At 45.7% G+C, this 25,985-nt stretch overlaps 1 protein-coding gene across 1 annotated transcript; it reads right to left on the bottom strand.

The window, feature by feature from the left end:
• Positions 1–1,358: 1,358 nt before the first annotated feature.
• LOC310634132 (rano class II histocompatibility antigen, A beta chain-like) lies at positions 1,359–25,850 on the bottom strand. Its single transcript, XM_083352208.1, has 6 exons — positions 25,738–25,850; positions 23,294–23,566; positions 2,719–3,000; positions 2,453–2,566; positions 2,198–2,221; positions 1,359–1,746 (listed from the first exon to the last, which is right to left on the bottom strand). Exons 1-6 carry the CDS (start codon positions 25,820–25,822, stop codon positions 1,733–1,735), a joined length of 792 nt encoding a protein of 263 aa, XP_083208334.1. The 5' UTR covers positions 25,823–25,850; the 3' UTR covers positions 1,359–1,732.
• Positions 25,851–25,985: the final 135 nt, after the last annotated feature.

The following is a 25,985-nucleotide window of genomic DNA, read 5'->3' as shown; positions in this document are numbered from 1 at the left end:
GCAGTGGGGGGGGGGACCCTGAGGGCAGACTTGGAGGAGGGGGATGGGGAGGGTCCCCCCCTCAGAGCAGGAGGGGGAACTATGGCAACTTTACCTCCTCTGGAGTCAGGATTGAGTCTTCCGCCCTGGACATGAAGGGGGCCTGGGGGGCCCTCAAACTGTGGAAGAAACCTTGTTCTCCGGGTCTCCCCTGCCCAGAGGGAGGGGGCTTCAGGCCCAAAGGCAGGAAGGGCCGTGGGGAAGCAGTGGGGCCAGGTGGGCAGTCCTCGAAAAGTCCTATGGGGTGACTGAAGCCCCCCCACACCTACTTCCACCTCCTCTGCTGCTTCTTTGAGGGGGGTCTGTGTGTGTGTGTGTGTGTGTTGTGGGTGCAGGTGTGTGCTGAGACACCAATATTTTGGGAGAGTTGAGTTTGCCCCCATTTTCCCCTCGCCCCCCCCGCCCACCAGACGGGAAGCTCTCTGCCCTCCCCACATCTGTGAAATCACCCCTTTTCACCGTCCTTCCCTAAGAGGAGGAGCCATTTATTTGGGGGGAAGGAGGCCATTGAAAGGCTGTGACAGAAGCTGTTGACCGGGAGGTACCCCACAACTCCCGAAGCCCCCCAGAGCCAACAGCCTCCCACAGGGGCCCTCAAGCGGCGGGTGAAGGCGGCTTTCCCCTGGTCTGAATGCAGCTGAGGTCAGACGTCAGGAGGGCCCTTCCCTGGTCACGCGTGTTGTCTGAATGTAGCCACATCTTGACACCCCTCCCCCTACTTCCTAGAGATAAGGGGAGTTCTAGTCCTCGCCCTGCCCAGCAGCTGGATGGGTTGGACTTCATCTGGAGGGGGCTGTTCATACAGAGTTGATAGAATGTGAAAGAAGTTGGAAGGGACCTTGGAGGTCATGTAGGTCATATACCATTTATACCATCATGCAGGAGAGTCTGTACCATGAGAGCCCCAAAAAGGGAGGGGGGAAGGGAGGGAGGCGTTGGGAGGCAAAATGGGGCAGGACCCTCCAGTGCTGAAGAAATGGCTGAAATGGCTTGGGGAGTGTAGGGGGAGTCACAGATGCCCCCCGAATGGCTCCCCACAAGTGCTTGAGGAGGACTGTGGCCGATGGCATCCTGGTCCTCAAAATTGGGCTTGAAAGGAAGCAGAGCAAGGGGGGCTCTGAGTAGGAGGGGGGGTCCTGCCCCTTCCCCTTCATGGATCTCCCCACCCTCCTCCCAAACCATTCTGGCTTTGGACCCAAAGCTGCCGGGATGGTCAATCCAGACGCAGTGGAGGCCTCAATCTGAGGAGGGGGAGGGGAGAAGGGTGACCACCCTGGAGGGGGAGAAAAGAGGAGGAGGAAGGAAGGAGGAATTCCAGGGTTTTCCTACAATGTTTATTCTTTTACATCAAAGCAAAGTGAAGGGAAGGGATTTGGAGGAAGAGTAATGCAGATGAAGCTGCTGTGGATTCAAAGCAGGGAGAGATTTGGGTGTCTGGAATGACAGGCAGGCCCAGAGTCCCCAGGGTCAGTCTAGATGGTCTCCACCCCTCCCTCCCAAGAAAGGGAGGCCCTGAAAGAAAGATGGGGGGGGCTCTCAGCAGGAAAAGCTCCAGGCTGCCCTTCTCCTCCTCTTCCTAATCTAAAATCTTGAGCCTCCATTTTTCAGAGGTTGCAAAAAAGCCAGAAATTCATCAGCTACTGAGGAAAAAAAGAATTTCCTTTCCCATCAGGAAGCAGGAAGGACGGCAGGATTAATTCATGAGGGCTGTAGAGAAAAAGAGAAGGGGAGAAAATGAGAATATAAAGAGACCCACACTGCAGGGGGGTGGTTGATAGGTAGGGGCAGAATGAGGGAGAATCTCCCACCCACACCCACACCCATTTCAGGGAGGAAAAGGATGCAAAGGACCAGCAATTCATTTCCCGGGACTTATGGAATTTTCCCCAAATGACATAATTGGGGCAGTTAATCAAAAGAGGAGTCCTCCCCACCCACCACGATGGAAAAAACCTGGTCAATATTTTACTATTTGTGGTGTGTTTGTATTTGTTTTTGATTCCAATGCATTTTCAGGTCTCTGTAAGGAAACGCTGCCCAAAATTTCAAAAATTTGTGTTATCCACAGCAAGCAGGTTTTGTTCAGATACATATTTTTTTAAAAAAGGAAATATTAACGAATATTAAAGTAAAATCTACAACTTGAGGAGAAACTCACCTGCAGGAGGCTGGATGGGAATTGCTGCAAGGAGAAAAAGAGCCAATCAGAACCTCTCATGGGCTGGAGGAATCTGGGCCCCCCCCTCCCCATCGATAGCCCATAATAGGTTGCAGGATGCTCACTTATACAGCAGACCCTCAAAGAACAGAATTTCCCATGCAAATTTCCAAGGAAGCCTTCTTGCCATCTGAGAGGTCCCCCCCCCCCCGATGGTCCCCTCCCCACAACCTCTCATCCAGCCCCCAGACTCACCTTTCTTGCTCTTCAGGTAGAGGGAGAGCCCCGTGGCAAAGAAGATCACCCCGATCAGGGCCCCCATAATCCCCGTCCAGAGTTTGCTCCTGGCCGAGTTGGAGGATCGGGGCTCTGGGGAAGGAGAAGGAGCCTCCCCTGAGCAGGAGGATCAGGGCCACCTTCCCCCCACCAGGAGGCTCCATCCCGGCTCCCCCCACAGGGAGGGTCTCTCCCCCTCTCTCAGGGTAGGAGGGGGTCCCCAGAGAAGGAGGGGAGGGGCTCACCCCACTGGACGGTGATGGGGGCCTCCAGGCTGGCGTGCCCCACCTGGCAGGCGTAGACGTCCCCCCGCTGGGGCTGGGTCTCCAGCATCACCTGGAGCTGGTAGGTCCAGTCTCCGTTCTGGAGCTCCTCCCCGAAGGCCACACCCTCCTCCTCCAGCCGCCCGTTCTTCAGCCAGCGGACCTGGATCTCCACGGGGTAGAAGCCCCTCGCGGTGCAGAGGAGGATGGTGTGGGGGGAACCCGGGTCCAGCTTGGTGGAGGAGATGGAGACGGTGGGCTTGGCTGGAGGGGAGGAGGGGGAGGAGGGACACGGGGGAGACACAAAGAGGGCCGAGAAAGGGAGACCAAGTTGGTTAGTTCAGACCAAGATCCCTTTTCACTCCTGAAAATATAATTTGTTTGAAATCATTTCCAAAGCAAATTGCAGCAAGAAATTAAAGGGGATCCTGGAAGATGGAAAAACATAAATCCTTTTAGGGCCTCCCTTTTTCCCTGCTTTTGAGGCGCTGACTTTTAAAACTCCACAAAAATTAAAAGCATCATTAGGCTAGAATGATTAGAAATAAAAAGCATTTATTATTATTATTATTTCACAGCTCCCCAAAGTAGGGCTTGTTTCCCAAAAGCAGAGGCCTCTGTTCATTATTTACTTTATTTAGCTTATTCCGTTTGTTTTGAATGTCGATAGAATTAGTCTAGGGCGAAGCTAATCACGTACCCAGAGGCTTGACTGCCTTGACTTATTGATGGGGTTCGGTTCAAGACGCCTAATCTGGAAATAGGGCGGTGACTTCCGCGTAGGGCCATGATCTGCTGACGTGATCAACACCACGTGGGTTTGTTTACTTTGATGACGTCACTGATCAAAAGGGCTGATAATTTGCATTAAAAAAGGTATACACTATAACTACTTTCATAGATCCACTCCAGCTCAGAGACCTTTTGCTAACCACGTTTTTCTCCCTTTAGGGATTCTCTTACTGTAGGAAACCTGTGATATTTCCACCTTAGGCTCACATAAAATGGCGCAGGTCTGGCTCAGGGCAGAGACAGGTTTCGTTTCTGTTCATAAGTTGCAGTTTACCAGAAATGAGATGACCTTGCTATGTGCAGATGGACAATCCCGTTGGAACACGTACAAGAAAGTAACACATACAAGAAAGTTACAGGAACAAAGACATTCCATACAGGGCTATAGCTGAAATGTAACCATTAGATAATTGCTTGTTGCTTGTGCGTTGCTGGTATCTCAATAAAAGAGAGCTTGGGACTTCCGTCTTGGCCCTCATCCCGAGAACGCTCAGAGAGACGTGTCCTCATTTATTGGCAAGTTCATGAGGAGCCCGCCGGGTGCGAAAAACCCACACTTACGAACAGCTAATTATATCATGTTTAAGAACATGCAATTTTTAAAGGTTTGGTTATTTGCAATTCAATCCTGGGATCTGGTCAGGATTTTTTTAAATGAACAGTGAATTATCCTCCTGGGTTTGCAGGGAAGAATTTAGGTGTAAGAATGAATTCCAGACTGAATATGCAGAGAACAAAATCTGCGTCACTTCCCCTTAAATATTCCATAATTTCCGGAAGGAGCAAATTCCCAGCATCTCCCCGTAAAATGCGTTTTTCTCTTGGGATCTGGCGGTTTTCCTCTTGTGGAACAAAGATCTTATTTAATTCTTTGGTAGCGTATTATTTTTGCAGACACCAGCAACAACAAATGGCAACAACTGCAGATGAAACATTGGTTTTGCACAATGAAACCTTATCGGTTGATAGAAATATATAAGGTTTTTTCAAAATATAAGCAAATAAAACTAGAACAACAAATGTAGGCAATTTGCCAGGAATCTGGAAGAGGGAACTAAACAATCCGAGGCTTCCAAGCTGAAGGAATCCCCGAAATTCAGTTTTAATATTTGTGGGTGTTTTTTGAATCTTTGCCCCCAAACGAGGAACCTTCCCAGGTAGGAAATGAGAAGCGATTCGGCTGCAGGTGAAGCCGAGTCTGTGACCGAAAAGGGGGTCTCAAGGGGGGCTTTTCTCCCAGACCCCCAAAACTGGATGAACAAACGACTCTGAATAAAGAATAAAAAGGACTAAAAGATGGACGGGGCACAGCAGACAAAACTTCCCTAATTCCCTTTTCCAGACCTTTGGAAGTTCACTTTTTATCCTAAAATCCCAAATGCCCCAGAGGGGAAGGGAGCCCCTCCCCCACTCCTGGCCTTCTGGAAATGGTGGGGGGGAAATGGTGTCTGGGGCTTCGCTTGGGGGGCGTAGAGGAGGAGGCAGAAGTGGGGCCAGTCAGCATCTCGAAGCCCTCCCCCTTTTAATAATATTTTTATCACTGGAGTTTAATCATCCTTGCCTTTTAAATCTTAAATTGTACATAGACTATTTTGGTGGTTTTATATTTTACGTCTATGCCATCCAAAGTCCCTCTGTGTGAGAGAGAGAGATGGTTTTAAAAGTTGATACGGGAAGAATAAAACGCAGAGATACTTTCAAAGCCACCTTACAAGGAATCTACTTCTTTGAGATGGGAAAGAATAAAGAAGAAAATCTATACGAAGCTACCTGAATGGCTTTCAACAATGGAAGCTTTTGCTTACCCAAATTTAATTCATTATGACAAAGTCGTTGACTTAGAAAGATATCTTGGATAACGAAGGGAAATTGAAAGATAGAGAAGATTTACAGCGACAAGGTATTGATTTAGCATGGTGACCATATTTGCACATTCAAAAGAGATAAAGAGAACAGGATTCCATAAAGAACAGACAGAATTCAATCAAAGATTGTTAAGAACAGTTGAAAACTTGATTAGGAAAATCTATAGATTTCTGCTCAATTTAAAGATGGAAGAAGAACAAGTAAAAGAAACAATGATAACATGGACAAAAAACTTTGGATATTCTACAGACTTGGAAGACTGGCAGAAACTATGGGATAGAAATATCAGATCGACTAAAGCAGTCTCATATAAAGAAAACTTGTATAAAATGTTTTAGAAATGGCATATGACACCAGTAAGATTACCGAAAATCTTTAAAAACACTTCAAATAATTTCTGGAAATGTAAACAAAGGCCAGGTACTTACTATCACATCTTGTGGACAGGCCTTAAAGCAAAAAAGTTTGGGGTTAAAATACAGACATGGTTGGAAAAGATGAGTAAAGACAGAATTTAAGCCAGAATTGGTTTTGTTAGGAATATGAGGATCTAATTATGAGAAGGATAATGAATATTTAATATTGCACGTACTGACAGCAGCGAGAATAGCATTTGCCCAATGCTGGAAAAATGAAAACTTATCAACTGAAGAGGTTTTAATTAAGAAAATCTTAGAATGTGGAGAAATGGATAGATTGACGTTAGAGATTAAAGAGAAAGAAGATTCAGTTTATTATAGAACATGGGATAATTTTTACCAACGGTTAGGAAAATGAACTAGCGAGAAATGAATGTGATACGTTATCTTGAATATATACTGCTCAAAAAAATAAAGGGAACAGAAAATAAGATATCCTACTATTAAATGTGATGGGAGCACCCCGATACTCCCATATTACACCCCTCCTGCGTGAGCTGCATTGGTGACCGGTTGTCCTCCGGGTGAGATTTAAGGTGCTGGTACTTACCTTTAAAGCCCTACATGGCTTAGGCCCGGGATACTTGCAGGACCATCTGCTGCCGGGAACGAATTCCCATCGCCCAGTGCGCTCACACAGAGAAGGCCTCCTCAGGGTACCATCGGCTAGACAATGTCGGCTGACGACCCCCGGGGGGAGGGCCTTCTCTGTGGGAGCTCCAGCCCTGTAGAACCAGCTCCCCCCTGAGCTTCGGATGGCCCCGGGTCTCCGGTCCTTTCGCCGCGGCCTCAAAACACTCCTTTTCCATCAGGCTGACCTGATTTTTAATTATGTTTTAAATTTTTTAACTCTAATTTTTAATTTATTTTAATTTTAATTTATTGTACAGAGGCCTTTAATTTTAATTTTACCTTAACTTCTGTATTTATTGTATGTTATTGTTGTTAGCCGCCCTGAGTCCTTCGGGAGATAGTGCGGCATATAAGTCCCAATAATAAAATAAATAAATAAATACAGTACATTGTGTTGTTTAAGTGTTCCCTTTATTTTTTTGAGCAGTATATATCAGTAGGAAGAATGAAATGTATTGACTAACTGATACTGTTTTTGATTTATCGTTTATTACATTCTCTACAGATATCTATTACTATATTAACTATTGTTAATTGAACATATTTATCCGGACAATAGCCTGTTTGCTAAAGATAGAAAATGTTATTGGGGGATAACCCCAATGTTGATCCCAACCGTGTCCTAAACCCTAATCCCTAACCTGATCCTATTTTATCCCTAACCCTATAAAATTCAATAAAATCCTTTATTAAAAAAGTTGATAAGTCAATCAATAAATATTATTGATTTATTCATATAAAATATATTGAAATATTATACAGCATACAGATTATATTGAAATCTATCTACATACTAGGCAAGAGAGAGACCTTGCTGGATTCCTCCCCCCCCCCCAGAAAAATATAATATTTTGTATAATATTCTGGAAAGAATTTTTTTGGACCTGGGGAAGAGAAGGAAGATCGTGGGACGAAAGGAGAGGAATATATTTCTTCCCTTTTGCTTGTTTCATTGTCATCGTTGTAGAATTTCTAACATTTTAAGGGTCATTTATTTTTTACACATTTTTATTTAGGGGTGATGTTACAATCCTACCCCCTCCAGACCCCCGCTTTGAGGGAGGGAGGGGGGCGGCTTAGGAGGATCCGTAAATAGCAATAAAAACCAGAGTAAATTTCAATAGATCGGAGAGCAGAGAATAAATAATGGGCAAATCTTTATCTGGGAGATCCCTAATCAATGAAATGAAACGGGGGGAGTCCCCGCATTCCCCCCCCATTGGAACCCCCCCTCCCCCACTCACCTCTCCGGCCAATCGCGTGGCCCCTCTGGAGAACCCCGTAGTTGTTTCGGCAGAAGTAATCCACGGCGGCCTTCCTGTCCTCCAGGAGCTGCTTATCCCTGTTCCGAGCCTCCGCATCCACCTTCCCGAACTCCGTGACGGCCTCGACCTCCCCGCGGGCGCTGTCAAAACGGACGAACTCCTCCCGGTCGTAGAACTGGCTGTACAGGAACCGCACCTGCTGCGTCCCGTTGAGGAAGCGGCACTCGGCCTTGGTCTGGTGGAGGAAATGGGCTGCGGGGAGGAGGAGCAGGTCAGGAGGGACTCCGGGGCCCATGGTTCCCAGCGGCTACCGGAGGGGAGACCCACGTGGGGAGGGGGAGGGACTGCCGGAAGGCGCCCCCTGGAGGAGGGAGGGGGAACCGTCGATCCCAGCGGGATTCCCCCTTGGTGGGGGGTCTGGAGGGGGGAGGAAAAGGAGGGAGGGGGGAAAGAGCTTCCATCTCCCCAGGGTGGGAAAAGGCAGGCAGAAGTTCAGCCGGTGCAGCCCTCCCTCTGTCTGCAGGGAACGCTGGATCCCGGGGTGGGGGGGGCGGCGGAGGAAGTATAAGGGGAGGGAAGAGACACCCCCCCCGCTCTGGGCTTGAGGGAAGATAATATACAAGCTTCTCTCTCCCTATTCCTTTTAAAAGCACAACAAGGACACCCACACCCATGCTCCTGGGCTCTCCCCTCCCTTCAAGCCCCACTTTCCCTTCCCCACCCTCACCCCCATCTTCAGCCCCACAAGCTGCCTTTGAATGCTTTTCGAGGGCTCTTTTCTCTCCCCCTCCCAAAAGACCCCCCTGCAGCCACCTGAAAGGGAGGGGCTCCAGCCCCCTTCACTAAAGGGGGGGTTGGGAGGAGCAACTCAGACCCCCCCAATATCCCTTCCAAGAGAAGCAGAGAAGGCGAGGGAGGGGAAGATTTTCACTCTTGGGGGCTGCAACTTCAGGGGGGTCTTCAGGATGTGTGTGGACTTCATTTTGTGCCCCCCCATGACTCTCCACCGCAGTCTCCCTTTCTCTTTCTGCCTGCAGGGGTGGACTAGATGCCCCTTTAAGCTCCCTTAAGACCCCCCATCAAGAGTCCAGGCTGCACTCAAGGAGATTTTCCTCTTTGTTCTCTTGCGTTTCCATAGCGGTCTGGTTATTTTTAATATCTATTGTGCAACTGCACCTCCTCTTTCATTAGGTCTGTTTCCATCTTATTCGTTTGTTTAATATATAAAAAACAAAGAAAAACAGAAATGGGAAATTAGGGGAAGGAGAAAGAGAAGGGAAAAGAAAGTGTGAGATGCAAGAGAAAAAAAGAGAAAAAAGGCGTTGACATCTGACTCCTTTTAGCACAGTACAAGACTAATTAAATAAACAATCCAACCTCAACTTTTTGCTTTTATACATTACTGTATAACTAGCCATTTCTGTAATGACAGATTTAGGTAATCGACAAAACCAAAGTCATATCAGGTCTGTTTCTTTTGAACACTTTAAATGTTAAAATATTAAATTTAATAGCTGGAAGAGGAAAGTGTACAATGGTCCAGAACACAGCCTTGTAGTTGAGTGAGGGCGGGCTCCTGCCTGAGGCAATCTGTGCTTTGATTGGTTGCTGCGGCTGTAAAGGGGGCGTTTCCCTTTTCTCCCGCCTTTTTCTTCTGTGTGCTCTGTCTGCTCTTTTGTGATTTACCTCAGGATTTACCTCACGATGGAGTGATAGGCCTGACTATTTTATCTGCTGTAAATATAGATGTTAAACATACTTATTGAATTAAAACTGCAAATTTGGGTCAGCGTCTCCCACTTCATCTGGACAGCCGCTGCTCAATTCCTCCACATTAAATCTTTTTAGTTCTGCCTTCCAGTCCTGGGTTTCATCCCACTAAGTTTCAGGAATTGCAACAAGGAAAGACCTGCCTTTGGCTTTCGAGTTCTCCCTGCTTATTCCTCGTACTTTGAGCGTTGGTGTGTAGAGGCATCTGAGTCCCTTTTGGCTGACCCTCTATTGGGTTTCCACATCCCAGTGTGGAAGAGCTCACTTCTTTTGTGCCCAAATTCTTTTTGGCCCAAAATTTCAGAAATCTGTTGTATCCACAGCAAGGAGGTTTTGTTCAGGCACATTTCTTTTAAAGGAACAATTAACCAATATTAAAAGAGACATCTATCACTTGAGGAGAAACTCTCAAGGCAGGAGAGGGTCCCAGGCAAGGAGGGGGGAGGGGAGGGACTCCCCCCACCACACCACAGTTGTGTATACACAGCCAGTCGAACAAAGTGGGCCCCAGATCCAGGCAGCCTCTGATCAGAGCAGAACTCCTGCCCTCTTTTCATGTCTCCCCAGAGAAATTTTGATTTTCTCTTGAGTTCTTCCTACCTCCCACCAGCCCTCAACACAACCCCACACAAACACACAGAGGAACCTTGTTTGTTTCTGCAACCCCCAACAGCTGGAGAAGTGCTGGACTTTCTCTTCCTTCCCCTCCCCGCCCCCAGCCTCAAGCGTTGCGCTCCCCCGAAGCGGAACCGAGAAACTGGGCCTGATCCAGCAGGCAACAAGCCCAGATTCTTCCCCAGGGCAGCTCAGGGACTATCTGGCTCCGCCCCGTTGCTGAGTCTCTCAGTGGGGCGACCCCTCGGTCCTCTGCTACCCCGAGGAATAGGCTGACGGGCCCCTCCCGACCCCCGAGGAGACCCCAGACAGCCCAGGGAAGAAACGACGGAGGGCTGGAGAAACATCCCTGGAGGCCCAAAGGTCGCAAAGGCTCTGATGCTCCTCCTTCACACGGGGAGACTCAGCTCTCTAAGGGGCGGGCTCTGATGGGTGGATAAGAGGGAAGGGAAGAGAGGAAAAGGGGGACCAGCATGGAAGGGGAGGGGCTCAGTTGCATTGGGAGAAAGACCCTGATGGGAGACTTGGAGGAGAGGGATGGGGAGAGTCTTCCCCTCAGAACAGGAGGGGGGAATTATGGTAACATAAGTCCTGTGGACTCAGGATCGAGTCTTCCACCCAGGACATGAAGTGGCGGGGCCCCCTCAAACTGTGGAAGAAACCTTGTTCTCCGCGTCTCTCCTGCCCAGAGGGAGGGAGGGCTTTGGGCCCAAAGGCACGAAGGGCTGTGGGGGCAGCAGTTGGGCCACGTGGGCAGTCCTGGAAAAGGCCTCTGGGGTGATTGAAGCCCCCCACCTCCTCCCCAGCCCCCCACGGCCTCCTCTGCTGCTTCTTGGGGAGGGTTCTCTGTGTGTGTCTGTGTGTTGTGGGTGCAGGTGTGTCCTGAGACACCAATATTTTGGGAGAGTTCAGTTTGCCCCATTTTCTCCTTAATGCCCCCCCTGCTCCGAAGCTCCCTGGATCTCTCCATCCTCCTTCCGAGCCCGTTCTGGCTTGGGACCCAAAGCTGTTGGGCTGGCCAATGCAGAGGCAGTGGAGGCCTCAATCTGGGGAGGGGGAGGGAGAATGGTGGACCCCCTTAGAGGGGCAGGAAAGAGAAGGAGGAAGAGGAAGGAAGGAGGAATTCCGGGGTTTTCCTACAATGTTTATTCGTTTACAGCAAAGGGAAGGGATTCGGAGGAAGAGTGATGCAGATGAAGCTTCTGTGGATTCAAAGCAGGGAGAGATTTGGGTGTCTGGAATGACAGGCAGGCCCAGAGTCCCCGGGGTCAGTCTAGATGGTCTCCACCCCTCCCTCCCAAGAAAGGGAGGCCCTGAAAGAAAGATGGGGGGGCCTCTCAGCAGGAGAATCTCCAGGCTGCCATTCTCCTCCTCTCCCTAATCTAAAATCTTGAGACTCCATTTTTCAGAGGTTGCAAAAAAGCCAGAAATTCATCAGCTACTGAAAAAAAATTCCTTTCCCATCAGGAAGCAGGAAAGATGGCAGGATTAATTCATGAGGGCTGTAGAGAAAAAGAGAAAAGGAGAAAATGAGAATATAAAGTGAAACCTTCAGTGTAAATAACTTATTATTCCTCTCTATCAGCCCCCCCCCAGACAGACCCACACTGCAGGGGGGTGGTTGATAGGCAGGGGCAGAATGAGGGAAAATCTCCCACCCACCCCCATTTCAGGGAGGAAAAGGATGCAAAGGACCAGCAATTCATTTCCCGGGACTTATGGAATTTCCCCCAAATGACTTAATTGTGGCACTTAATCAAAAGAGGAGTCCTCCCCGCCCACCACGTTGGAAAAAACCTGGTCAATATTTTACTATTTGTGGTGTGTTTGTATTTGTTTTTGATTCCAATGCATTTTCAGGTCTCTGTAAGGAAAAGCTGCCCAAAATTTCAAAAATTTCTTTTATCCACAGCAAGGAGGTTTTCTTCAGATACATTTTTTTTTAAAAAAGGAACAATTAACGAATGTTAAAGTAACATCTGTAACTTGAGGAGAAACTCACCTGCAGGAGGCTGGATGGGAATTGCTGGAAGGAGAAAAAGAGCCAATCAGAACTCTTCATGGGGAGGGGGACTGGACTCAGGGGGTCCCTCTCCCCATCGATAGCCCATAATAGGTTGCAGGATGCTCACTTATACTGCAGACCCTCAAAGAACAGAATTTCCCAAGCAAATTTCCAAGGGGGCCTCCTTGCCCTCTGCTAAGCTTGCTGAGAGCCCCCCCGGATTGTCCCCTCCCCACAACCTCTCCTCCAGCCCCCAGACTCACCTTTCTTGCTCTTCAGGTAGAGGGAGAGCCCCGTGGCAAAGAAGATCACCCCGATCAGGGCTCCCATAATCCCCGTCCAGAGTTTGCTCCTGGCCGAGTTGGAGGATCGGGGCTCTGGGGAAGGAGAAGGAGCCTCCCTGAGCAGGAGAATCAGGGCCAGTTTCTCCCCCCAGGAGGGTCCATCCCGGCTCCCCCCACTGGGAGGATCTCTCTCCCCCCTTCTCAGGGTAGGAGGGGGTCCCCAGAGAAGGAGGGGAGGGGCTCACCCCACTGGACGGTGATGGGGGCTTCCAGGCTGGCGTGTTCCACCTGGCAGGTGTAGACGTCCCCCCGCTGAGGCTGGGTCTCCAGCATCACCTGGAGCTGGTAGGTCCAGTCTCCGTTCTGGAGCTCCTCTCCAAAGGCCACGCCCTCCTCCTCCGGCCGCCCGTTCTTCAGCCAGCGGACCTCGATCTCCACGGGGTAGAAGCCCCTCGCGGTGCAGAGGAGGATGGTGTGGGGGGAACCCGGGTCCAGCTTGGTGGAGGAGATGGAGACGGTGGGCTTGGCTGGAGGGGAGGAGGGGGAGGGGGGACACGGGGGAGACACAAGATGGCCGAGAAAGGGAGACCAAGTTGGTTAGTTCAGGCCAAGATCCCTTTTCACTCATGAAAATATTATTTGTTTGAAGTCATTTCCAAAGCAAATTGCAGCAAGAAATTAAAGGGGATCCTGGAAGATGGAAAAACATAAATCCTTTTAGGGCCTCCCTTTTTCCCTGATTTTGAGGCGCTGACTTTTAAAACTCCACAAAAATTAAAAGCATCATTAGGCTAGAATGATTAGAAATAAAAGCATTTTTTATTATTATTATTTCACAGCTCCCCAAAGTAGGGCTTGTTTCCCAAAAGCAGAGGCCTCTGTTCATTATTTACTTTATTTAGCTTATTCCGTTTGTTTTGAATGTCGATAGAATTAGTCTAGGGTGAAGTTAATCACCTACCCAGAGGCTTGACTGCCTTGACTTATTGATGGGGTTCGGTTCAAGACGCCTTATCTGAAAATAGGGCGGTTACTTCCGCGTAGGGCCATGATCTGCTGACGTGATCAACACCACATGGGTTTGTTTACTTTGATGACATCACTGATCAAAAGGGCTGATAATTTTCATTAAAAAAAGGTATACACTATAACTACTTTCATAGATCCACTCCAGCTCAGAGACCTTTTGCTAACCACGTTTTTCTCCCTTGAGGGATTCTCTTACGAACAGCTAATTATATCATGTTTAAGAATATGCAATTTTTAAAGGTTTGGTTATTAAATTTGTAATTTAAATCTGGGATCTGGTCGGGATTTTTTTTTATGAACATTGGGTTTGCAGGGAAGAATTTAGGTGTACGAATGAATTCCAGACTGAATATGCAGAGAAAAAAAATCTGTGTCGCTTCCCCTTAAATATTTCATAATTTCCGGAAGTAGCAAATTCCCAGCGTCTCCCCGTAAAATGCCTTTTTCTCTTGGGATCTGGCGGTTTTCCTCTTGTGGAACAAAGATCTTATTTAATTCTTTGGTAGCGTATTATTATTGCAGACCCCAACAACAACAAATGGCAACAACTGCAGATGAAACACTCGTTTTGCACAATGAAACCTTATCGGTTGATAGAAATATATAAGGGTTTTTTTCAAAATATAAACAAATAAAAGTAGAACAACAAACGTAGGCAATTTGCCAGGAATCTGGAACAGGGAACTAAACAATCTGAGGCTTCAGGGCCGAAGGAATCCCCGAAATTCAGTTTTAATATTTGTGGGTGTTTTTTGGATCTTTGCCCCCAAAAGAGGAACCTTCCCAGGTAGGAAGAGAGAAGCGATTCGGCTGCAGGTGAAGCCGAGTCTGTGACCAAACAGGGGGTCTCAAGGGGGGATTTTCCCCCAGAGCCCCAAAACTGGATGAACAAATGACTCTGAATAAAGAATAAAAAGGACTAAAAGATGGACAGGGCAGAGCAGACGAAATTCCTTTTTCCAGACCTTTGGAAGTTCATTTTTTATCCTAAAATCCAAAAGGCCCCAGAGGGGAAGGGAGCCCCCCCATTCCAGAATTTGGTGAAAATGGGATATGGGGCTTCGCTTGGGGGGTGCAGAGGAGGAGGCAGCCATGGGGCCGGTCAGCATCCCGAAGCCCTCCCCACTTTTAATGATTTTTTTTATCACTGGATTTTAATCATCCTTGCCTTTTAAATCTTAAATTGTACATAAACTAGTTTGGTGGTTTTATATTTTATGTGTGTGCCATGCAAAGTCCCTCTGGGAGAGAGAGAGACGGTTTTAAAAGTTGATACGGGAGGAATAAAACACTCAGATACTTTCAAAGCCACCTTACAAGGAATCTACTTCTTTGAGATGGGAAAGAATAAAGAAGAAAATCTATACGAAGCTACCTGAATGGCTTTCAACAATGGAAGCTTTTGCTTACCCAAATTTAATTCATTATGACAAAGTCGTTGACTTATAAAGATCTCTTGGATAAGGAAGGGAAATTGAAAGATAGAGAAGATTTACAATGACAAGGTATTGATTTAGCATGGTGGCCATATTTGCAAATTCAAAAGAGATAAAGAGAACAGGATTCTATAAAGAACAGACAGGATTCAATCAAAGATTGTTAAAAACAGATGAAAACTTGATTAGGAAACTATAGATTTCTGCTCAATTTAAAGATGGAAGAAGAACAAGTAAAAGAAACAATGATAACGTGGGCAAAAAAAACTTTGGATATTCTACAGACTTGGAAGACTGGCAGAAACTCTGGGATAGAAATATCAGATCGACTAAACCAGCCTCATATAAAGAAAACTTGTATAAAATGTTTTATAGATGGCATATGACACCAGTAAGATTACCTAAAATGTTTAAAAACACTTCAAATAATTTCTGGAAATGTAAACAAAGGCCAGGTACTTACTATCACATCTGGTGGACAGGCCTTAAAGCAAAAAGGTTTGGGGTTAAAACACATACATGGTTGGAAAAGATGATTAAAGACAGATAAAATTTAAGCCAGAATTGGTTTTGTTAGGAATATTAGGACCTGACTTCTGCTAGCGCTGCCGCGCCGAATAGCGGCGTTCTGAAGCCGCCCGATCCTGGGAAGCGTCAAAGCGCTCAGAGGCAGCGAAAATCAGCTGTTCTGCGGCGCTGGAGCTTCTCCCTGGGAGAAGAGGGAGAGGCGAGCCTGCCTGGGTAGAGGTAGAGCTCCCCTGCGATTCTCCCATGTAGTTTGGGGGATAACAGGGTGAGCCCCCTCGGAGCCCAGGCTTTCTCCGCTCTCAGGACGTCTTCGCTCCGAAAGGAGTGGAACAAGACGCGACAACTGCACCTGCTGCTTAGAGGGGACTGTGAGTATTTTGTTTCTTTGAGAAGCAGGCAGAGCAAAGCAGGAAGATCTGAATTTTCAAGTTGGATTTTAACTTTAACTCAGTTTCATTATCTTCTTCAAGTTTCAAGTTTGAAATGGAGTAAAATGGCGCTGGAATGTTTCTCTCCTGTGTGAAGTGACTGCATTGGAAAACTGTTATATTTTGCTACATAGCAAGAGATACAATTTGCAACTGACTTCACCCAGTACCGGATTTTGTTTATTTGAAAGCCTGTTCTCTTTTTTCCTATTGAAGGTTAAGAACTTTGGGAGAATTTTTATTTTATTTTTTTCCTTCCCCTTCCTTTCCCCCCCCCTTTTTTCTGAACTTTGATTCTGCTGGGTGAAAGAGGAAATCGAAACCTAAGAGATGGCTGCGAGACGTGGGGGAGGGCCTCCAATTTCCAAGAATGTTATTTCCTCACCTATACCACAAGCTGCAGGGCAGACCTCGATGAAACCTACAGTACAACCACCCTCCCCCCCACCTCCTGCATTTACACTGACAGACATTCAGCGAGTTGTGATGCAGTCAACACAAGTTTTGCAGCAAGAAATAAAGGAAACAAGGGAAGAATTTGTTAACCAAAACAACCAGATGAGGGAAGATATAGTGCTTGCACTCCAGGGTTTGGCTGCACATATAGAACGCCTGGATGTTCGTGTGGACTCAGTTATGGAGTATGTGGAGAATTTGGAAAATAAAATCATTGATGCTGAACAGAAGATTGATAGAGCAGAGGCCAAGATTGACAGAACAGAGGACGAGGTTACTATATCACAATATAAGAACATGGAGTTTGCTTTGCGTATCAGAGGCCTCAAAGAAAATCCTAAAGAAGATTTGGAATGGGAAATAGCACAAGCAGTGGCTCCTGTTTTGAAATGTGAACCTGAAGAACTACTTAAAGAAATGGATAAGACATTTAGGGTTAACTCCTGGATTGCAAGGCAAAAAAATTTACCTAGAGATGTAGTGATTTATTTTTCCAGGAGATTAACCAGAAATTCTATTATCCAGGCTTTTTATCGGGAAAAATTTCAAATTGCAGGCCAAGACATTATGATTTTAAAGGAGATACCTCCAAAAATTCTTAGAAAAAGGAAAGATTTTGCCTTTCTGTCCGATGAGCTTAAAAAGTGACAAATCCAGTTCAGATGGGAAATACCTAATGGAATTGTGGTAAATTATGCAGGGACCAGATACAGATTGGATACAATTTTAAAAGCAAAAGATTTCTACACTAAGGTCCTGAAAGCAGGCTCACCACCATCTCCTCGAATCAAAAGAACAGAAGCGAGACAAGAAGATAAACAATTGAGTGAAGGGGCAATATCATTGCCTCTTGAGGAGATGAGGAAGGCAGAGGCTACGGAGCAGAGTTTGGCATTAAAGGAAGACCCAAAAGAACAGAGGATGACAAGAGCTGCATGTAAGCGTATGGAAAAAGAGCAAAAACAAAAGCCTGTATCTGGTCCAGCTACGCAAGATGTGGCTGTCTCAGAGCCTGTGGGAGGAGCACGTCCTAAGAGAGCAACAGCTGATCTTCAGGCCATGTTCCAAAGGCTCATGGTCACCAGAGATGGTGAAGTTCCTGACATGGAATGTTAATGGCTTAAATTCACCACAGAAAAGAAAGAAAGTATTTTTTATTTGAAACAACATAAAAATGACATTGTTTGCTTACAAGAGACACATATTGTCTTAAAAGACCAAAAGTATCTGATTAATTCCCGATTGGGAACACATTTTGCATCTTTTGCTCCGGACAAGAAGGCTGGAGTGGCCATTTATCTAAGAAAAGACTTTTCGGTAAGATTGATTGAATCAGATAAACAAGGGAGATATGTTAGTATTGAATTAATACTACAAGGAAAGAAAGTTCTTCTTATTGGATTATATGCTCCAAATCAACAACAGCAAAAATTCTTCAAATTTTTACATCAGAGACTAATTGAACTGGATTATAAATCTGTTATTATGATGGGGGACTGGAATGGAGTTTTGGTGCCATCTGAAGACAAGAAGGGATCCTCCAAAAACTTTTTTAATTCGAAATTGCCTAAAGCTTTTTTTGATTTGAAGGAAGATCTGGAATTAAGAGATGTATGGCGGGAAAGGAATATGAGAGACAGAGATTTTACCTTTTTTTCGGATAGACATAAATCTTTCTCCAGGATTGACTTTATTTTGATTACTACTGATCTTTTTTCTTCGGTTAAGAACGTTAAGATTTTTCCTAGGACAATGTCTGACCATAGTCCTGTTTGGTTGGAGTTTTTTGCTGAAGATGGTAGTAGAAGATCCTGGAGGCTGAATGAGAATTTATTTACAAATGACTTGTTCTTGCAGAAATGTAGAGAACATATGAAAGAATTTTTTTGTTACAAATATGCATAAAGGTACACCAATGGAAATGGTTTGGGATGCTAGTAAAGCTTATATGAGAGGGGTTTTGATTTATATGAACAATGCTTATAGGCGTAAGCAAATGCAAAAACATTTAGATATTGAGGAAGAGATTAAATCTAAGGAGAAAAAGCTTATTTTGAATCCATTGGATAATAATTTAAGGATATCAATACATTTATTGAAAGAACAATTTAACATGCTACTGGCTGATCAAGTAGCAACTAATTTGCGCTATGCTAAACACAATACTTTTTGCAACGCTAATAAGCCTGGTAGATGGTTGGCTTATCAATTAAGGAAGAAACAGAAATCACGTACTATAGATAAAATAGAATATAAAGGAAAAGAAGTCTACCAACAAAATTTGATTAAGAGGAGTTTTTTAGATTTTTATTCAAAATTATATTCTAAAGAAAATATACAAGCTTTAGATATAGACAAGTATTTACAGGGAGCTCATTTTCTGAGACTCTCAAAAGAACAACAACTTGAGATGAATTGCCCAATTACATCAGAAGAAATTTCTTTAGCTATTAAACAGTTGAAATTGGGCAAGGCTCCGGGAACAGTTGGATTAACAGCAATTTACTATAAAAAGGTGTTGCTCGAAATGATTGAACCCTTAAAGATTTTGTTTAATGAAATTCAGACTGGAGGCGCAGTTCCTCCATCATGGAGGACAGCTTTTGTATCATTGATTCCAAAGGAGGATCAAGACCTTACTCAACCTAAAAATTATAGACCTATATCGCTTTTAAATACAGATTATAAGATTTTTGCTAAAGTATTGGCTAATAGATTAATGCAAGTTTTGAAACAAATGATTCATAGTGATCAATCGGGATTTATATCTGGAAGGTATATGAAATATAATGTAAGACAAATTGTAAACTTGCTTGAATATTTGGATAAGAACAACCAAGTCTCCGCAGCATTGATATTTTTGGATGCAGAGAAAGCCTTTGACCAATTGAATTGGCAGTTTTTATTAAGAGTTGTTGAGGAGATGAATTTTGGAGAAGGTTTTTTACATGTTATTAAAGCTATATATCAACAACAAACTGCACAAATTATAGTTAATGGGGGGCTAATAGAGACTAGATGAATCAAAAGTTGGAATTAAGGGCTAGATGAATCAAAAGTTGGAATTAAGATTGCCGGAAGAAATATCAACAATCTAAGATACGCAGATGATACCACTCTAATGGCAGAAAGTGAAGAAGAACTAAAGAGCCTCTTGTTGCAGGTGAAGAAGGAGAGTGCAAAACTTGGGTTGAAACTTAACATTAAGAAAACCAAGATCATGGCATCTGGCCCTCTCAATTCCTGGCAAATAGATGGGGAAGAAATGGAGGTAGTGACAGATTTTATTTTCCTGGGCTCCAAGATCACTGCAGATGGGGACTGTAGCCAAGAAATTAAAAGACGCTTGCTCCTGGGGAGGAAAGCCATGGCAAATCTAGACAGCACACTAAAAAGCAGAGACATCACCCTGTCAACAAAAGTGCGTATAGTCAAGGCTATGGTCTTTCCAGTTGCAATGTATGGTAGTGAAAGTTGGACCATAACAAAGGCTGAGCGCCAAAGAATTGAGGCCTTTGAACTGTGGTGCTGGAGAAGACTCCTGCGAGTCCCTTGGACTGCAAGGCGATCAAACCGGTCAGTCCTAGAGGAGATCAATCCTGACTGCTCTTTAGAAGGCCAGATCCTGAAGCTAAAACTCAAGTACTTTGGCCACCTAATGAGAAGGAAGGACTCCCTGGAGAAGAGCCTAATGCTGGGGAAGATCGAGGGCAATAGAAGAAGGGGACGACAGAGAATGAGGTGGCTGGATGGAGTCACTGAAGCAGTAGGCGTGAGCTTAAATGGACTCCAGAAGATGGTAGAGGACAGGAAGGCCTGGAGGAATGTTGTCCATAGGGTCGCGATGGGTCGGACACGACTTCGCAGCTAACAACAACAACAATAGAGACCTTTAAAATTGAAAAAGGTACAAGACAGGGTTGCCCCCTATCACCATTATTGTTTGTTTTAACATTAGAGATTTTATTAATTAAAATTCGAGAGTCCTCTATGATAAAGGGAATTAAAATAAAACAGAATGATTATAGATTGAGAGCTTTTGCTGATGACTTGGTTGTGACAGTATCTCAACAGTTACAGTCGGTTATAGACTTGATGGAAATTATAACTCAGTATGGTAAAGTTTCTGGGTTCAAGATGAATAGTAATAAGACTAAGATATTATCTAAGAATTTATCTATGAGTGAAAGGGATATGTTATCTAAATTAACAGGTTTTGAAATAGTGAGAAAGGTTAAATATTTAGGAGTATATATTGCAGCTTCAAATGTAAAATTGTATAAGAATAATTATGAAACACTGTGGTTGAAGGTACAAAGGGATTTAAATAATTGGAAAAAATTACAATTATCATTACTGGGAAGAATTGCAGTTGTTAAAATGAATGTTCTGCCAAAGTTTCTCTTTTTGTTTCAAATGATACCTATATTGAAAAAGGATGCCAACCTTGATCAATGGCAGAAGGGTATTAATAAATTTATTTGGGCGGGGAAAAAACCAAGAGTTAAATTTAAGATTTTACAAGATGCTAGGGAAAGAGGGGGACTCAAGGTGCCGAATTTGAAATTGTATTATGATGCGGTTGCCTTGACGTGGGTTAGTGATTGGATTAATTTAACTAATAAGAGAATACTTCATCTTGAGGGATGGGATTTGGTATATGGATGGCATGCATATTTGCTTTACGATAAGAAGGTGGACAGGGCTTTTAAATCCCATATTCTTAGAAGTGCTTTATTGCGTGTCTGGAAAAAGTATTATTATAAGTTAAATTATAAAATACCGATTTGGGGAATTCCTGGACATGCGATAGAGGGCGTATCTATGGGAGTGAGTATGGATATAGTTTCTTATAAGGAACTACTTAGATTGCAAGGGAATGATTGGCAACTTAAATCATTAGAGGAGTTAAGACAAGAAAACATAAGTTACTCTTGGTTTCAATATACCCAACTGAAAGCTAGGTGGAAGTTAGACCAAAAGGTTGGCATCACAATTACAGATCAAAATTTAGTAAAACAAATTAGAGATTTAAATTGTGCACATATAAAGAGGATATATATAATGCTTTAATTGAATTGGATTCGGAAACGGAATTAGTTAAAGATTGTATGATAAAGTGGGCACAAAATATTCAGGAACCAATTTTGTTGGACACTTGGGAGATAATTTGGGTCAGAAATGTTAAATTTACTCAGGCTCAAAACTTAAGAGAAAATTTTTATAAAATGTTTTATAGATGGCATCTGGATCCCAAGAAGTTGTCTAACATGTATCCTAATGTACAGTCTAAATGTTGGAGATGTGGTAGTTTAGAGGGCACCTATTTTCATATGTGGTGGACTTGTAGAACTATAAAAGCTTTTTGGATTAAAATTTGGTGGAACATTCAAAAGATTTTTAAGAGGAAGATAAAGTTTTCTCCGCAAATGTTTTTATTGAGCATTGTTGTAGATTGTGATGTTAAAGAAACTAATTTGATGTTGAATATGATAACAGCAGCACGGTTACTGGTGGGACAATATTGGAAGAAGGATAGTTTGCCTACTATAGAAGAATGGGTGTTTAAAGTTTTGAATCTTGCAGAAATGTCTAAGATTTCTGCTTACTTGAAAGATCATTCACAGGAAAGATATATTTCAGTTTGGAGCAGATGGATAGATTATATTCAGAACAAATATGGGACTAAAAAGTACCATTTAGCTTATGAGTAGATTTTAGTGGGATATTGTTATTGGTACGTTGTTGGTAGTTATGTTAAAAGAGAGTTAAAGGGCATTATGAATTTGGTTAATTGTATATTATGCATAATTTTTTATTTAGAATATGATTATTATAACTATAATCCTGTATTTAGCTCTGGGAAGTGGGGGGGGGGAAAGTGGGCGGGTTTGGGGTGGGGGGGATCTGGGGATATATTGTAAAATTTTGTTTTTGTAAAACTCTTTAATAAAAAAAAGGAATATTAGGATCTGATTATGGGAAGGAGAATGAATATTTAATATTGCATGTACTGACAGCAGCGAGAATAGCATTTGCCCAATGCTGGAAAAATGAAAACTTATCAACTGAAGAGGTTTTAACTAAGAAAATCTTAGAATGTGGAGAAATGGATAGATTGACGTTAGAGATTAAAGAGAAAGAACATTCAGTTTATTATAGAACATGGGATAATTTTTACCAACGGTTAGGAAAAGGAACTAGTGAGAAATGTTATCTTGAATATATATTAGTAGAAAGAATGACATGTATTGACTAACTGATACTGTTTTTGATTATCGTTTATTATATTCTCTACAGTATTATTATATTTACTATTGTTAATTGAACATATGTACCCAGACAATAGCCTGTTTGCCAAAGATAGAAAATGTTATTGGGGGATAACCCCAATGTTGATCCCAACCCCACCCTAAACCCTAATCACTAACATGATCCTATTTTATCCCTAACCCTGTAAAATCCAATAAAATCCTTTAGAAAAAAAAGTTGATAAGTCAATCAATAAATATTATGGATTTATTCATATAAAATATATTGAAATATTATACAGCATACAGATTATATTGAAATCTATCTACCTACTGGGCAATAGAGAGACCTTGCTGGATTCCTCCCCCCCCCAAAATATAATGTTTTGTATAATATTCCAGAAAGAAGTTTTTTGGACCTCGGGAAGAGAAGGAAGATCGTGGGACAAAAGTAGAGGAATATATTTCTTCCCGCCTTTTGCATTTTCATTGTCATCCTTGTAGAATTCCTAACATTTTAAGGGTAATTTCTTTTTTACACATTTTTATTTAGGGGTGATGTTACAATCTTACCCCATGCAGACACCCCCTTTGAGGGAGGGAGGGGGGCGCCTTAGGAGGATCAAGAAATAGCAATAAATACCAAAGAATAAATTTCCTAGATCGGAGAGCAGAGAATAAATAATGGGCAAATCTTTATCTGGGAGAGTCCCAATCAATGAAATAAAAGGGGGGAGTCTCCGCATTCCCCCCGCATGGAACTCCCCCTCCCCCACTCACCTCTCCGGCCAACCACGGAAATTCTCTGGGCAACCCCGTAGTTGTTTCGGCAGTAGGAATCCACTTGGGCCTTCTTGTACTGCAACTCGCTCTTATCCCTGTTCCAATCCTCCGCATCCACCTTCCCCAACGCCGTGACGGCCTCGAACTCCCCGCGGGCGCTGTCGAAGCGGGCGAACTCCTGCCGGTCGTAGAAGTAGCGATCCAGGTATCGCACCTGCTGCGTCCCGTTGAGGAAGCGGCACTCATGCTTACTCTGGTAGAGGAAATGGGCTGCGGGGAGGAGGAGGGGGGGAGAGGGGCGTCAGGAGGGACTCCGTGGCCCATGGTCCCCAGCGGCTACTGGAGGAGTGGCCCACGTGGGGAGGGGGAGGGACTGCCGGAAGACGCCCCCTGGAGGAGGGAGGGGGAACCGTCGGTCCCAGCGGGATTCCCCCTTGGTGGGGGGGGGGTCTGGAGGGGAGGGGGAAATGAGGGAGAGGGGAAAAGCTTCCATCTGCCCAGGGTGGGAAACGGCAGGCAGAAGTTCAGCCGGTCCAGCCCTCCCTCTGTCTGCAGGGAACGCTGGATCCCAGGGGCCTCTTTGCCCCCCAAAACCTGCAGGAAATATGGGGGGGAAGAGACGCCCCCTCTGGGCTTGAGGGAAAATAATACCCATGCTTCTCTCTTCCTTTTCGGAACACAAGGGAAGGGTGGGGGGTTCACAACAAGGATACCCACACCCATGCTCCTGGGCTCTCCCCCCCCACCTTCAAGCCCCGACATCCCTTTCCCCACCCTCACCCCCATCTTCAGCCCCACAAGCTGCCTTTGGATGCTTTTCCAGGCCTCTTTTCTCTCCCCCTCCCAAATAGACCCCCCTGCAGCCCCCCAAGGCCACCTGAAAGGGAGGGGCTCCAGCCCCCTTCACTTAAGGGGGGGTTGGAGGAGCAACTCAGACCCCCCCCAATATCCCTCCCAAGAGAAGCGGAGAAGGGGAGGGAGGGGAAGATTTTCAGTCTTGGGGGCTGCAACTTCAGGGGGGTCTTCAGGATGTGTGTGGAATTCATTTTTCTCCCCCCCCCATGACTCTCCACCGCAGTCTCCCTTTCTCTTTCTGCCTGCAGGGGTGGACTAGATGCCCCTTTAAGCTCCCTTAAGACCCCCATCAGGAGTCCAGGCTGGGTCTGGGGAGACTTCGGAAGGGCCGAGGGGAGCCGGGGGTCTCTCCGGAGAGTCTCCCCCTCCGGGTCTCGCTTGGCCCAAAGGGGCTTTTCCCAAAGGGAGCAGGAATTTCCTGGGTTTTCCCTTGAAGACGTTTCGCTTCTCATCCCAGAAGCTTCTTCAGTTCTGACTGAATGTTGGAGGACGGGAAGACTGATATTCTTTGGGGTCCTTTTGAAAGTCGGTCCCTGGTTCTCTGAGGGGCCTCGAGGAGCCCCAGGGATTTATCTGGGCCCTCTGGGTCCCCTGAATTGGGGGGACAAAGGGGTGGGGAGCCTTCCTGGGGCTGCTGAAAGGACCCTGTTGGAGGCAGGAGATGGGGGGTCCTTTCCCTCCCCCCTCTGTTGAAGGGGGGCTGCTCAGGTGTGACCTAGATGGCCTGGGGGGGCTGGGGATCCTGGGGAGAAGGGAACCCCCAAATTCCCTAGATATCCCCCAAATTTTCTCCCCCCTCGCAACTTCACTCCTACTGGCTGCCTTTGCCTGATTTGGGGGTTGAGCCCTCTTTCCTGTCCCCCTGCAGTCCCCCCAAAACTATCTGAAAGGGAGGGGCTCCAGCCCCCTTCACTAAAGGGAGAGTTTTGGGGAGCCAATTTAGGGGAGCTATTCAGACGCCCCCCCGAATATCCTCCCTCAGTTCCCCCCTCCCCTCCAGGTCCCGATTCAGCAATGGGGGATTATGGGGTGGGGGGTTCTGGGTCTCCTCCCCAAATTCAGAGTCTCCCCCCAGAAGGAATCCAAGCTCAACTCTTCCTCCGCCTTAAAAAAATGGAGATTCAGAAGAAAAACTGAGGTTGCCAAAAAGCGTCTTTTTGTTATACATTTGCTGATCTTTGTGGATTCGGCTCTGAAAATGCCTCAGTTTCCCCCTTTCGCTTTCGCTTTCCGTCTCCTTCCTCTTTCGGTGCCAGAAACTTCGGGGCTCAGGCGCTAATTAGGGATCCGCAAGGTCCCCCTCCCACCCAGCCACGGGGGGGGGGGCGAGAGAGGGGCCCCGGCTGCCTCTTATCCCACCTCGGCTGCCTTCCCGCGACCCCCACCCACCTCGCCCGCAAGCAGGGAAGGGGGGGCTCCGTCTCCGTCCTACGGGGGAAAATGCTGAGAGGGAGGGGTGGAGACCACGCGGAGATCCCGCCTCTCTTGCCCTAGACCCCTTTCCCCACTTCTGGGGTCCCAGCCCCATTCATCGCCCCCAGAAACACTGAGGGCCCCTCCCCTCCCCCGCCGAGCCCCCTCCTTACCGGGGGTCTCCTTCCCCGCTTCGCCTCCGGGGATCCGGGCCAGCGCCCCCACCAGCAACAAAAGGGGGACCCCAACGGAGCCCATGGATGCTCCCCACAAGCGCCCCCAAAGGGAGGGGAGAGAGACGCGGAGAAAGTTGGGGGAGGGGAATCCCTTCAGTCTGGGGGGGCTGCATTTTAGGGGGGCGTTTCCTGCCAGCTCCGGAGGGACCCCCCCCCTCTGGGCTGGGAGGAAAGTAATATCCATG

Source organism: Vipera ursinii (assembly GCF_947247035.1).
Source record: "Vipera ursinii genome assembly, chromosome: 2".
Taxonomy (NCBI): Eukaryota; Metazoa; Chordata; class Lepidosauria; order Squamata; family Viperidae; genus Vipera; species Vipera ursinii.
This window is presented reverse-complemented; position numbering and strand designations above follow the sequence as displayed.

Bases quoted from the DNA above. Each gene is read 5' to 3' on its own strand.
- LOC310634132 (XM_083352208.1), bottom strand. From the start codon at position 25,822: ATGGGCTCCGTTGGGGTCCCCCTTTTGTTGCTGGTGGGGGCGCTGGCC. The intron at 2,567-2,718 runs GTGAGCCCCTCC...CTCCTTCCCCAG, and splicing joins CCCCATCACCGTCCAGTGGG to AGCCCCGATCCTCCAACTCG. The intron at 2,222-2,452 runs GTGAGTCTGGGG...TTCTCCTTGCAG, and splicing joins CTACCTGAAGAGCAAGAAAG to CAATTCCCATCCAGCCTCCT.